This window comes from Diceros bicornis, chromosome 5, assembly GCF_020826845.1.
Source record: "Diceros bicornis minor isolate mBicDic1 chromosome 5, mDicBic1.mat.cur, whole genome shotgun sequence".
Classification (NCBI taxonomy): domain Eukaryota; kingdom Metazoa; phylum Chordata; class Mammalia; order Perissodactyla; family Rhinocerotidae; genus Diceros; species Diceros bicornis.
In genome coordinates, this window is record NC_080744.1 from 44,352,258 (window position 1) to 44,366,207 (window position 13,950).

The 13,950-nt window shown below is 40.9% G+C and overlaps 1 protein-coding gene across 1 annotated transcript; it reads left to right on the plus strand.

Moving 5' to 3' along the window:
* Positions 1-540: 540 nt before the first annotated feature.
* SEMA6D (semaphorin 6D) lies at positions 541-13,395 on the plus strand. The gene is made up of 18 exons (XM_058540457.1): positions 541-686; positions 1,087-1,198; positions 1,754-1,814; positions 1,934-1,996; positions 2,105-2,206; positions 2,439-2,529; positions 2,977-3,096; positions 3,784-3,872; positions 4,604-4,821; positions 4,926-5,057; positions 5,356-5,511; positions 5,615-5,788; positions 6,578-6,718; positions 6,813-6,890; positions 7,328-7,389; positions 7,745-7,801; positions 9,268-9,435; positions 11,448-13,395. Exons 1-18 carry the CDS (start codon positions 578-580, stop codon positions 12,734-12,736), a joined length of 3,222 nt encoding a protein of 1,073 aa, XP_058396440.1. The 5' UTR covers positions 541-577; the 3' UTR covers positions 12,737-13,395.
* Positions 13,396-13,950: the final 555 nt, after the last annotated feature.

Below are 13,950 nucleotides of genomic sequence, written 5' to 3' on the forward strand. Positions count from 1 at the left end.
AGGGCTAAGGCTTGAGAAATGCTGGGAATTTGCCAATGCCCTAAGCAAAGATCTGATAAGGGACGACAGGACTATCACCTCCCTGGATATTTGCGAAGTAGCATGGGCATTTCGTGAGGGACAGAGACAAGCTATACTGGATGTATTTCAAGGCTGAGGGAAGGGAAACAGATTGGAGTTTAATTAAAATTCTAATCCCAACTTTGCCCATCTTCTTGCCAAGTCAGCAGCCAGCATTTCTGCTTGTGGATGGTCTGGTGATGTTGCTGTGATGACATACATAGTTACCTCAACAACTCTTACAAATTTGCCTAAAACTTCAGTATGCTCGCCAGATGCTTGAATCAGGCCTGGCATGCTGCCATCTTTTGCCTGTGTTTCAGAGAGACCTCCTCCACCTCTGCCAGGGGTCCTGGTGGGAAGGGGGCATTGGGGAGAGCTGGTGGTGAAAATTGAGCTGATTACAAATGAGAAAAGTTTCATCACAGTATAGAGATCTTTCCAAACTGCTTCTGTTTTCCAGGTAGCTAAGTGGGATTTCTGAGGAGGGGCTGCTCTGACTTTGTCTTGGCCCACCATGAGGTTCTTCCTGCTTTGTGCCTACATGCTGCTCCTGATGATTTCCCAGTTGAGGGCGGTCAGCTTTCCCGAAGACGATGAGCCCCTTAATACTGTTGACTATCACTGTAAGTAATCTAAAGAACATTCTCCTTTTCTAAGAAGGAAGCCTTTTTGGTTTTGATTTAAAAGCATATTCATTTTTAGAAAGAAAGAGAAAGAGTTTTATGTCTGAAAATTGTTTTACATATTAATTTATCCACAGTCATTTTCTAGTGTTTGGAGAAAATGGGACAGTTGTGTTGGGTGTTTTTCTAAAACAACTCAAATATAGGTTATATATTTCCAGTTAAAAGAAAAAGACCATTTGCTGACATTCACCATCTTTTATTCATTTATATTCAAGACCTTAAAAGAGGAATTTAGTTAAAACCCCTCTACAACTAGTATATACAGCTAATCAATGCTGTATATTGATTCTTTAGCTCCATAATCCTGACTGATGGTTTAGCCCATTTTTACTTGCAGATTCAAGGCAATATCCGATTTTTAGAGGACGCCCTTCAGGCAATGAATCGCAGCACAGGCTGGACTTTCAGCTGATGTTGAAAATTCAAGACACACTTTATATTGCTGGCAGGTAATTTTCCTCTCGTTGGTTTATTAGATTAAAATTCTTTTCTCTTGTGGTGCTTGCATTAATGTGTCTAGTTCATGAAAAACTAATATGTGATAGTGATCGAAAATTGCAAGTAGCCAAAAATATTCACCGAGAAGAGTCAGTGTCGTGTACCAGGAACAAAACACAGAGCTAGAGCCTTCAGCGGTGCTATTTTATTACTGCCATCAAGAAATCATACACCATTCTTTGTTCCTAAAACAGCAGGGGAAAAAAATCTTTATTCTTTTTTAACTTGGAATTATTCAAGCAAATATTAGAAGTATGTCTGTGCTAATACCAAGTAGCAGTTTGACCCACGCCTGAAGAGAAGAGCTTTCTTTGCTCCCTAACCACAGTGATATATAAAGGCATCTCACTCATGAAAAAGTACTCTTTGTTGACTTTGTTGGAGACAGAGAAAATCCAAATGATCTCGAAAACACAATAAAAGCAAATCTGTAAAAATAAAATAAGCAGCAGCTTAACATTTTGATGCATTCGCACGGTATGACTTAACTGCCTTGTTTCCCACAGGGATCAAGTTTACACGGTAAATTTAAATGAAATCCCCAAAACGGAAGTCATACCAAGCAAGGTGAGCAAGTGTAGTTGGCAAATTTATTTGCATTCTGTCAGAACTTGAATAGTGTTCCCCTCCCTGCCAAAAATTTTCACAATTGAAAATGGAACTTTGGTTTTACTTAATTAATACAGAAGCTGACATGGCGGTCAAGACAACAGGATCGAGAAAACTGTGCTATGAAAGGCAAGCATAAAGTAAGTGAAACAGACGAGTACCTGCTAGATGTAGTCTTTATGTGGGCTTGATCCCACGGTGCCAGCATATGGAATGTCTAATATTAATGTGATTATTACTTTCTTTAGGATGAATGCCACAACTTTATTAAAGTATTTGTTCCAAGAAACGATGAGATGGTTTTTGTTTGTGGTACCAATGCGTTTAATCCCATGTGTAGATACTATAGGGTAAGTATATTTTATATGATGTGCTTTTTTTAATCAACTTTTCTTCCTTCACTGGTATGTTGTTAGAGTTGAATCCTTTCTGCTATAACTCAGTAATTTGTTTTATATCTAATGCTATGAAAGAATAAAGACAGAATTCTTCAAATAGAATTTCAGTACAAATAAAGCAGTATTGCCTTCAAACAGGAACATTGAACAGATGTGACACCAGCTATTTATTTTTCTTTTGTAGTTGAATACCTTAGAGTATGATGGGGAAGAAATTAGTGGCCTGGCAAGATGCCCATTTGATGCCAGACAAACCAATGTTGCCCTTTTTGCTGGTAAGATCCTTTGGTGTAATGAATGTAAATGATTAATGACATTGAAGGTGCAAAAGGAATTTAAAGGAAGAAAAAAAAAGCTCATAACTAGGATAGCTACATTGATATAGGCGTTTCAAAGACTAAAAGCTATGAACAAATTTCCAAAAAAGAGGAATTAAAAGTGAGCATATTATAAGTATTCTGACACTTGGCTCTGTTGTTAACTAGGCCAGTGACCCTGACTAAGTTGCTTAACTTTTTGATGCTTAGATCCCTCATCTGTAAAATTAGATAATACCATTGGCCAACCTGACACAGGTTGATTTTGAGTATCAGGTTTAGATTTATTTGTATATTTAGTGATAACATAGGTGAAGGCACTCTAGAGGGTATAACACACTATATAGGATAACACACTACAGAGTAATTATCATTTTTTTACCCAAATTATAACTTTGGTTTCAGATGGGAAGCTGTATTCTGCCACAGTGGCTGACTTCTTGGCCAGTGATGCTGTTATTTATCGAAGCATGGGCGATGGATCTGCCCTTCGTACAATAAAATATGATTCCAAGTGGATAAAAGGTACCTTTGAAGAGCAGTGTTGTGGGATTGCCAAGGGTAGTGGGATGGCCGAGTGCAAACAGGAGCCGTGGGCATCAGGAGGTTCGGTGCGTGACCTTATATTGTTTATTTAGAGCAAGTACAAGCTGCTTTGGTTGTGAACCGGAGCATTGACGGAGATGAAGAGACCAGTAGCCATGTCAGGAAAGTAGATCCATCCAGGATTTTATCCTAGGTGACCTCAAAAAAAGAGATTCCATTTCTGTGTGCCAATTTGCCTAGCTCTAAATGCACATCATACTCCTTGCTCACTCCCATCTACCTATCCTGGAAAATTAGTGAAAATCGATTAGTTCATATCTGCAGAGTCATTTTGTTCTTTGGAGTCTAGAAATCAAGATTTTTTATTCTCAACGTTAAGAGGTTTTCTTCCCTAGTTAAATAGGTTAATGAATAAATCTGTTGAAATAAAGACCTTTGCTGTAGTTCAGTTCCCTGTAGGCTTTTTACAGTCCATTAGCTGACATTAAAGACTCTGGGTTCCCTGAGCTTCAACACACCCAATATTGGGACTCCTCAAACTCATATCGGAGTTCTCATTGGCTTGAATGTAGCTATGCCACATCTGTCAGTCATGCCTAGTCCTCGGGGTCTTATGCTAATTGAATTGTCCTTTAGGAACCAGTTTATTTTCCATTTTTCTTTTAGAGCCACATTTTCTTCATGCCATAGAATATGGAAACTATGTCTATTTCTTCTTTCGAGAAATTGCAGTGGAACACAATAATTTAGGCAAGGCAAGTATATGCACTTGACTTGTATTATGGACTTGTATTGCATGGAATTGAGCCCATGGAATTTAGCAGTTATGGTCTTTGCATGCTTTCTGGCACTCGATGCATTTAGGGCCAAGTGCAGAGAGGTGAGTTGCTTATCATGAGAGTAATTGCTGGGAAACACCTGAACAATGGCCAGAGTGGGAACAGCAGCCTTGGGCCTTGAAAAATGTCATCTTTTTCTGTCACTACACAGAGTGCTCTACAGGCACCCTTGAGCTATGGATCCTTCTTTATCTCTTTAGAAATCTATTGATAGTTTTTCCTTTCTCAGCATCAAAAGGCAGGAAGGAAAATAGGGGCCCCTGTTCAATTTCGGGTGCTTCAGTAAAAGCCCATATAATTTTAAAGCATTGCCACCCCTTCTATGCCAAGTTTAAGGATGACACATTTCATTAACAATATGAGAAGCAAAGCGGGAGACAAAGTGGGGGAATGGTTCCCCTTCAGCCAAGCAGTTTGCTAGCTTACTTTATGGAGAGCTTGTTTGGCAGAACAGGAAAATGGCCCTTCTTTCTCACAGGTAAATCTAGTTTAGATTTTTACCATACAGATCTCTAGAGAAGGCTGCCAGGTTCTTTTGAACCAGATCTATCTTGAGCATTTTTTGTCCCTTCCTTAAATAGCAGCTTTTGGTTTCCATTCCTCCTCCGTGCTCATAACCCTGGTGCTTTGCTTTGTCTCTTGGGCAGGCTGTATATTCCCGTGTGGCCCGCATATGTAAAAACGACATGGGTGGCTCCCAGCGGGTCCTAGAGAAACACTGGACTTCATTTCTGAAGGCTCGGCTTAACTGTTCTGTCCCTGGAGATTCGTTTTTCTACTTTGATGTCCTGCAGTCCATTACAGACATAATACAAATCAATGGCATCCCCACTGTGGTCGGGGTGTTCACCACCCAGCTCAACAGGTGAGAACAGATCCCGCAGTTCCAAAGACAGTCTGTGCTTGCTTGTGGGGACCAAGAGCAGCCCATTGGCACCTGATGATTTTCCTGATTTTCCCCTTTTTCAGCATTCCTGGTTCTGCAGTCTGTGCATTCAGCATGGACGACATTGAAAAAGTATTCAAGGGACGGTTTAAAGAACAGAAAACTCCGGATTCTGTGTGGACAGCAGTCCCTGAGGACAAAGTACCAAAGCCAAGGTAAAGAAAAGAGACAAAAAGGGTTTTTGTCTTTAACAAAACCCTGTGGTCACTGGAGCATCATCCTCCGAGAGCAGCAGGGCCGGCCTCCCATGCCAAGAGGGGCCTGTGCAGCTGCAGGCAGGAAGTCAGTAAACATAAGCCTGTGAGCGGGAACATGGAGAACCACAGGATCCAGGGAAATAGCATTGCTCCACGGGGTTTTGCTCACTCCTTTCTCTCTTGACCTCTTCTTTCAGAATGGACATTTATTCCTTAAATACAATTTGTGAGGGGAAAAACGCACTTTTCCTTTCAGGCCTGGGTGTTGTGCAAAGTATGGCCTTGCAGAAGCGTATAAAACCTCCATCGATTTCCCAGATGAAACCCTGTCCTTCATCAAATCCCACCCCCTGATGGACTCTGCCGTCCCACCCATTGCAGATGAGCCCTGGTTCACAAAGACTCGGATCAGGTAAGGATGCGGAAACAGTGGCCCACTCCCATCCAGCGGCCAACTCGCATCCCTTCTCTTCTCTTTGGCCTACCCCTCTGACCTGGCCCACCTCCTCTGACAGGTACAGACTGACGGCCATCGCTGTTGACCATTCTGCTGGACCCTACCAGAACTACACAGTCATCTTTGTTGGCTCAGAAGCTGGCGTGGTACTTAAAGTTTTGGCAAAGACCAGTCCTTTCTCTTTGAATGACAGCGTATTACTGGAAGAGATTGAAGCCTACAACCATGCAAAGTAGGTATATTTTACGAGAATGCTCTTGAGCACTGCTCAGAAATTTCTGGCCTGTGTTTCGTCTAGTCATTTCCTTCCAGCCTTCTAAATTAGCAGTGGTTTGGAATATTAGTGTTTTGGGTGTTTTTTTTTTTTTCTCACTGAAATAAATCCTGGGTTTGTTGTTTTCCTGAGTCCACTAGGGCTTGGAGGGTGGGCACTTGATGGGTTTAAAAATAATTCAGCCCTTGTTTTTTACCTGTGGAAAATGAGAACATTTTGGCACCACCCTTCTTACCTTGCAGATACATTTCAGGATGCAGCCGACAATTGCTTGCAAGCATTCACACACAAACAGAATACAGTTCTTCCAATCACTAATATAAAAGATTATTTGGACCATTGAAACAAATGAGAAATGGGTGAGAGAAATGGAGCAAAGGCGACTAAGGAGAGATCCAGAAGCACCTAGCACAGGAAGATTTAAATGAATTAAAACATCCTTTTTCTTTCCTGTAGTCTAACATGGTCTTCATAAATGCAATTCCCTTCAATCATCAGAATGGGAAAGTAATCTTAAAAAACCCTTTGTCCAACCTGAAATTTAACCAACCATGCAGAGCAGTAGAAGAAGAATCACATAATTATTACTTCCCAAACTATGAACTTGTCTGGTTTGCTACGGAAAATATTCCTTAAGACCTCCCTAGCTCTCAGTAATTGCAAAAACCAAACCCCACTTGCCTTGTATAGTTCATGTAGCTTTTGACTTACTAACCGTATGGCTTCAAAATGTATCCCACAATATAGGTGTAATGCTGAGAATGAGGAGGACAGAAAGGTCATCTCATTACAGTTGGATAAAGATCATCATGCTTTGTATGTGGCATTCTCCAGCTGCGTTGTTCGCATCCCCCTCAGTCGCTGTGAGCGTTATGGATCATGTAAAAAGTAAGCTGATGTTTCTTTGCTTACCTGGGTCTTGCATCATCAAGAACTTTGATGATGAGAAAACCCAAGTTACATTCTGTTTGGTTTTCTACAGGTCTTGCATTGCATCTCGGGACCCGTACTGTGGCTGGTTAAGCCAAGGGGGCTGTGGTAGAGTGACCCCAGGGATGCTGTAAGTATACTTGTCACGTTAGCCAAGATCTTCTCCAGATCTGCTTCTATCTTCTCCAAAGTCTCTAAAGCCAGAAATTTTAGAAAACTTCCAATAACACTACTTTTCTTTCTTTCTTTTTTTTTTTTTTTTTTTTTTGGTATGGAAGAAGTACAAAAAAGAAAATCTGGAGCTGTGAGAGGAAAGGGAGGTTGTAGACACTATAATACTTAAGGGAAATGGATGAAGAGAAAAATCAATTCTCTTCTGCTCTTTTAAACATTCTAGTTACCAAATGTTTAACAGAATACTCATTTTAGCAAGCTAGGTTGAAATGTCCATTTTTTCTCTTTGCCTGTTCTTACTAATCAATCTGTGTTCTTGGTTCTGCTCTGATTGTCACTTGTGTTCCTATGAAGGCTGTTAACCGAAGACTTCTTTGCTTTCCATAACCACAGCGCTGGAGGATATGAACAGGACACGGAATACGGCCACACGGCCCATCTAGGGGACTGCCATGGTAAGACCCAGTCTTCCCTTCCTTCCTGGCACTTCTTTTTGATCACATTTGCACGTGAACATTATTTTACAATCAGCCTTTTAATGACTCAGGACACATACCACCTAGCATTTAACTTAAACTTCGCAAAAGCTGAGCTGTTTGATCATGGGGATACAGTAGAGAAGAAGCTTACTTTTTTTTTCCTTCACCATTTACAATTTTGTAGGAAATCTAGAAAAAGGTAGTTTAACCAATAGGTTAATCTTTTAGTTTATAGTCTTTTCTTTGGACTTTTTTAGTTAATTGGAATTCATAAATTTTTGCTTTCTTTTGGTTACTTTTTACTGATTACTTGTTCCTTTAATTCTTTTAGAAATTTTGCCTACTTCAACTACACCAGATTACAAAATATTTGGCGGTCCAACATCTGGTTAGTTTTTTTTAATTTTTTTGAATTAACGACCTTTTCTTTCCTTCAGTTCAGCATTTTCAGCCCCTTCTCCCCTCCTTTTGCGCAGTTTGGCAGCCCTTCATTTTTCTGCTTCAACTCATAATCCCACCGATGGTACCGAAAGACTTTTTCTGACTCAGCACTTCACCCCCGTGTAGCATGTTAACACTCCATCATTGACCGAGGCACATCCTTTAAGAAAAATCAAATGGATTAACATAGGCTGCATTCCAGCTGCACGCACATCACCCAAGCTTTCTTCTCTCTCACCCCTGTGCATTGTGAATGTTCCCTCTGACCATCTATATTTAATGGATGGCAGAATTTCATTATTTTCCCCTTCTCTTCTCACCTTTCCTAAGACCTAGTAAGCAAATACACATTTCCCCAAAATGTGTATTTATGAATTTTAGAGATCTTTTTGGAATGGTTTGTGGTGATCCTGGGAATCTTTGAATGTTGTCGTCTCAGTGGTGTACGAAAGGCTTCCATTGAATGAAGCTGGTTTCTGATGTATTGAGGTGTTCAACTGGCTCTCCACGCCCTGCTGTCTGTATCTGTGTTGGAGTCTTCATCTGTGACCGTTGCACCAGTCTGAGTTGGGGTCTCCGGAGTTTTAACCTAAAATCATATGCTTACATTTTGAGGGAAAATCTACTTGGTGGAAATCAGGAATAGACATGCTAAGAGGTTAAGTTACTCCCGGTCCTATTGCTGCTTCTAAAACTCACCAGCAGTTTCTTTCCTCAGGGGGAGAAAAGGATGGCAGATCTCATGTATCAGAACATCTTTATTCAGCTTGTAAATGCCATTTTTTTGCATGAGTTGCTGCTAACTCTCTGGAAGAAACTCCCCGGGCATTTTGGAAGGCACGGGCAAGGTTCATCCCTGCTTCGATGCTTTACCAGGGACAGTGAGCCCTGGTAATCAGTGCAGTCAGTAATCTGCAGACGGATGGGAGGTCCATGGCAAAGCTGGACAGCCTACTTTACTGGGTCCAAAATAAAATGTTTTCTGATGAAGTTACCCTGTAGGTTCCCCAGTAAAGGATATACAGTTTCCAACCATCTGTGGAAATGCTTTTAAAAATATACACAAAAAGAAATGAAATGATGTTGTCTCACAAAAGGATGTGAAAATAGCATTTCCTCTTTGGGATTTGTATTACCTTTTCCATGAGTGTCATTAATTACCACACGGGCTTCAATAGCAGTGTTTTTGAGTATCTTTAATTTTGAAATCTGCTTAATATATCTTTATTGTTAATTTTTAGTTTTCCCTTGTGAGAAAGGGATTTGGGGTAGTCTCCTCAGACGTGTTTTTATGAAATCCTAGAATAGGCTTTCTCATAAAATTTACTTAAACTTTACTTAAAAATGCAACAGACCGGTCAGAAAAATCTGCCAACGCTACCCACGTTAATAAAAATCTGTTTGCCACCACAGACATGGAGGTATCTTCATCTTCTGTTACCACAATGGCAAGTATCCCAGAAATTACACCTAAAGTGATTGATACCTGGAGACCTAAACTGACGAGCTCCCGGAAATTTGTAGTTCAAGATGACCCAAACACTTCTGATTTTACTGATCCTTTATCAGGTATCCCAAAGGGTAAGGCCTCACCAGGGAAGTCATCTCTCACTGAGTGGAAACCTGATTCCTGCTATCTCTGAGGAGCGTGTGGACTTAGGGCTCTCTTGAGGGGAACCGGAACTGGACCTGCTGCTGTTGTTACCTCCTCCACTGGCTGCAGTCACTTCGGTTTCTGTGGACATGTGGAGCGCATTCCTTAACAGATGAAAGAGGTGGAAACCCTGTTAAAGAAAGAGGTGGTGAACCAGCGACTCAGACAATCTAATCTGTGTTAGTTTCTGTCTGAAAAAACTGAGAGTCTGCTCAGTATCAGAGAATTTCAAGGGTCACCCCAGCAACATCAAAAACCAAAACTCTGGGGGTCCCGGTGGCGCAGCGGGTAAGTGCGCGCGCTCCGCTTCTGCGGCCAGGGTTCGCAGGGTCGGATCCTGGGCGCACACGGACTCACTGCTTGTCGAGCCATGCTGTGGCGGCATCCCATATAAAAGAGGAAGATGGGCACAGATGTTAGCCCAGGGCCAGTCTTCCTCAGCAAAAAGAGGAGGATTGGCATTGGATGTTAGCTCAGGGCTGATCTTCCTCACCAAAAAAAAAAAAAACAAAAAACTCATTAATTGCAAATATCCTGACATCAGATGTTTTGTCTAGGAGCCCTTTGCAGCCTTTTGTTTAGTTGCAATTCCACGTGCAGTAGGAAAGGGTATGTGGGGTGCTAAGTTGCTTGAATGCCACAAGCAATAAAACATGACAGGGTGCTTGTCCATAACTGTCATTTTCAGCCCATAATAGAAGCAGTTAGAAAACTGCTGCCTGTTGAGTTAGCTTATTAGATATATACTCTGGAAAAATCTTTTCTTTAATCCTTATTAAACTATGGTATCAGGTTTCCAATCAGTTTTTATAGCAGTGCATTGTCATTTATGATTCACATCTGTTGATTTTGGTTTTTATGTGTTTTCATGGTAAACAATTTTATAATCATTCTTTCTGCTTTGCTTTCTTTCATAATACCATTTCGTCCTACTTTTCTTTCTTTGTCTTTCACGATGCCACTGAATTCCATAACCCCAAACATTGATTAAAAACAACTAATGTTCAAAGGCCTTAGTACTAACCTAAAGCAACAGAATCTTCAAAATCACTCTGACTTACCTTATTCTGGGATAGCCGTGTTTATAGCATGTAACAGACTTGGATACCTCTAAAACTAACATTTCTTTGATTGACTGTTAGATGTCTGTGGTTGCATTAAAAATCCCAATAATTACAAACTAATTCACTCTTCTTCTTTTAGTCTAATTTAAATATTTCTTAAATATCTCAAGATAATTGGATATTACTTAACTGATACATAGTATATTTCTTTAGACTGTCTGGATTTCTATCATAGGAGGCAATTTAAGAGTGCTTCACCCCAAGATGGAATGAAAAAAAAAATCAAAGAAAATATGAAAATCTATATTTGTAACTAACAATGACGAAGCAGATGCTTTTAATTTGTGAACAAATTATGTGTTTTTATTCTATTTAAGATAGCGTAATCGTATTAGCATAATTATTTTAGCATAATATATATTTATGCCGATTCATACATTTCCCTAATCTCAACAGCTGCCCTTTTATCCTGATTTATGAATTAGGAGAAAATCATGAGACAAAGCATTTCATGAGTTTAAAATTGGCCATTTAGAAAATATACACTTTCTAACTCTAATTTTTAGATAGAAACTCTTAAAATTTCACATATTATATAACAACTCTTTAAGAGGGCTTGGGCGATGGAAGACAGACAGACACAGATCAATGGGAAATTAGGGTTATCCTGGCATTTGCAGCAACCGTATATGTCTCTGGGAATCCTATTGTGATTAAAGAAAAAAAATATATGGAATTTTAGAGTCTACCTGACCCTCCAAGCTAAGCATATGGACCATGTGAAGGTAGTGTTGGCTCAATGGAAGCCATTTGCTGGCAAATATTGTTTTAAAGAAGCACGTCACTCAGACTCTTTTCCTGTGCGTCTATTGCAGGTGTACGATGGGAAGTCCAGTCTGGAGAGTCCAACCAGATGGTCCACATGAATGTCCTCATCACCTGTGTCTTTGCTGCTTTTGTGTTGGGTGCATTCATTGCAGGTGTAGCAGTATACTGCTATCGTGACATGTTTGTTCGGAAAAACAGGAAGATCCATAAAGATGCAGAATCTGCCCAGTCATGCACAGACTCCAGTGGAAGTTTTGCCAAACTGAATGGTCTCTTTGACAGCCCGGTCAAGGAATATCAACAGAATATTGATTCTCCCAAATTGTATAGTAACCTGCTGACCAGTCGGAAAGAGCTGCCACCGAATGGAGATACTAAATCCATGGTAATGGACCATCGAGGCCAACCTCCTGAGCTGGCTGCTCTCCCCACGCCTGAGTCTACGCCTGTGCTTCACCAGAAGACCCTGCAGGCCATGAAGAGCCACTCAGACAAGGCCCATGGCCATGGGGCTTCAAGGAAAGAAACCCCCCAATTTTTTCCTTCTAGTCCTCCACCCCATTCCCCGTTAAGTCATGGGCATATCCCCAGTGCCATTGTTCTTCCTAATGCTACCCATGACTACAACACGTCTTTCTCAAACTCCAATGCTCACAAAGCTGAAAAGAAGCTTCAAAACATTGACCACCCTCTTACAAAGTCATCCAGTAAAAGAGATCACCGGCGTTCTGTGGATTCCAGAAATACCCTCAATGATCTCCTGAAGCATCTAAATGACCCAAATAGTAACCCCAAAGCCATCATGGGAGATATCCAAATGGCCCACCAGACCCTAATGCTGGATCCTGCGGGACCTATGTCTGAGGTGCCACCCAAGGTCCCTAACCGGGAGGCATCACTATATTCTCCTCCTTCAACTCTCCCCAGAAATAGCCCAACCAAGCGAGTGGACGTCCCCACCACTCCTGGAGTCCCAATGACTTCTCTGGAAAGACAAAGGGGTTATCACAAAAATTCTTCCCAGAGGCACTCTATATCTGCTATGCCTAAAAACTTAAACTCACCAAATGGTGTTTTGCTATCTAGACAGCCTAGTGTGAACCGTGGGGGGTACATGCCTACCCCCACAGGGGCGAAGGTGGACTACATTCAGGGAACACCAGTGAGTGTTCATCTGCAGCCTTCCCTCTCCAGACAGAGCAGCTACACCAGTAATGGCACCCTTCCTAGGACGGGACTAAAGAGGACACCGTCCTTAAAACCTGATGTGCCACCAAAGCCTTCATTTGTTCCTCAAACCACATCTGTCAGACCACTGAACAAATACACTTACTAGGCCCCAGTGTGCTATTCCCTCTGTGGCTTTATCCTGTCCGTGTTGCTGAGAGGATGATGTTGTAAGGGTACCTTAAGACAAGAGACTCGCTTGTATTTTAAGAGAAGCAAGTGGCCAAAGAAACTCTTTCTAACTTTGGCAACATCAGAACTTGCCACGTGTAGCTACTGCAGCAAGGCTTCTGTGTACTTGTCTGAAAACAAAGGAAGGTGCTGGTCATTCCATTTCTTTTGTTTGAAGCTAAAGTGATGTGTAGCTCCAAGGGGCTATCTCACCGGTATAAAGAGCTGATCCAGTACTCAGAAGAATCTGTGAGCAAATACTTGAAAATGGGTTCAACTTAGACTGCCATTATATGTGGTCTTCCCATTAAATGTGAACATTTTAATACGTATGCATTCACCTTGCCTCTTGCACAAATGTCGAAAAACAACGGTAATGTCTCAAAGAAACAAACTTGTAGATTACCAATTTGCTAAAAATTCAGTCTTTGACCCAAACTGTAGCATTTTTTTCATGTGTGGCATTTTTTTCATGCCACCAACGAACTGTGTTGCCTGTGTATGTGTGTGTGCGTGCGTGTGTGCGTGTGTGTTCTGTACCCACTAGGATCTGTTTAGGTGCCCATTGCATCTTCTTGTGCTATGGAGTTGTTTACATTGAGCATGACTGAACAAGAAACAATAACTTCTTCCTACAGCAGTCCATTGGGTTCAGCTTTGAGAAAGAAATAAAACCAAGGCCGATTTGACCATCAAAATGATTAACTTGACTTATGTGGTACCCAATGCCAGAATGTAAGAGTTCTAAGTAATTTTGTGCTGCTATTCATTAAAACTTCTATTACAGTCTTGCCAGCTTAAGGAGATAGAGACGTTAAGAGGTATCCCTGATTATCCACCAGTATTTAGTAGTAAAATTTACCTGTCCACTGTGAATCCAAGCCTGAATCATTCTATTTAACCTTGGACACATTAATAAGGTTTTCTTTTGATTGTGTTTGCTTTCTCCTTTAACTCCTCCTACCCCCAAGATAAAAAAATGAAATAAAACAGAAGACAAAAGAAGGAGATGTGGAAGGAATTGTAATTGGCTTAACAGAAACAGTCTATGAAAACCTAACAGTGGTGCAATCATGTTGTCTATGTCATGTTATGTGAGAATTTTCTCCTAAGTCATGCAGGTAATGACAATATACTGTAAATATTACATGT

Bases quoted from the DNA above. Each gene is read 5' to 3' on its own strand.
- SEMA6D (XM_058540457.1), top strand. From the start codon at position 578: ATGAGGTTCTTCCTGCTTTGTGCCTACATGCTGCTCCTGATGATTTCC. The intron at 1,997-2,104 runs GTAAGTGAAACA...TACTTTCTTTAG, and splicing joins CTATGAAAGGCAAGCATAAA to GATGAATGCCACAACTTTAT. The intron at 5,512-5,614 runs GTAAGGATGCGG...CTCCTCTGACAG, and splicing joins TTCACAAAGACTCGGATCAG to GTACAGACTGACGGCCATCG.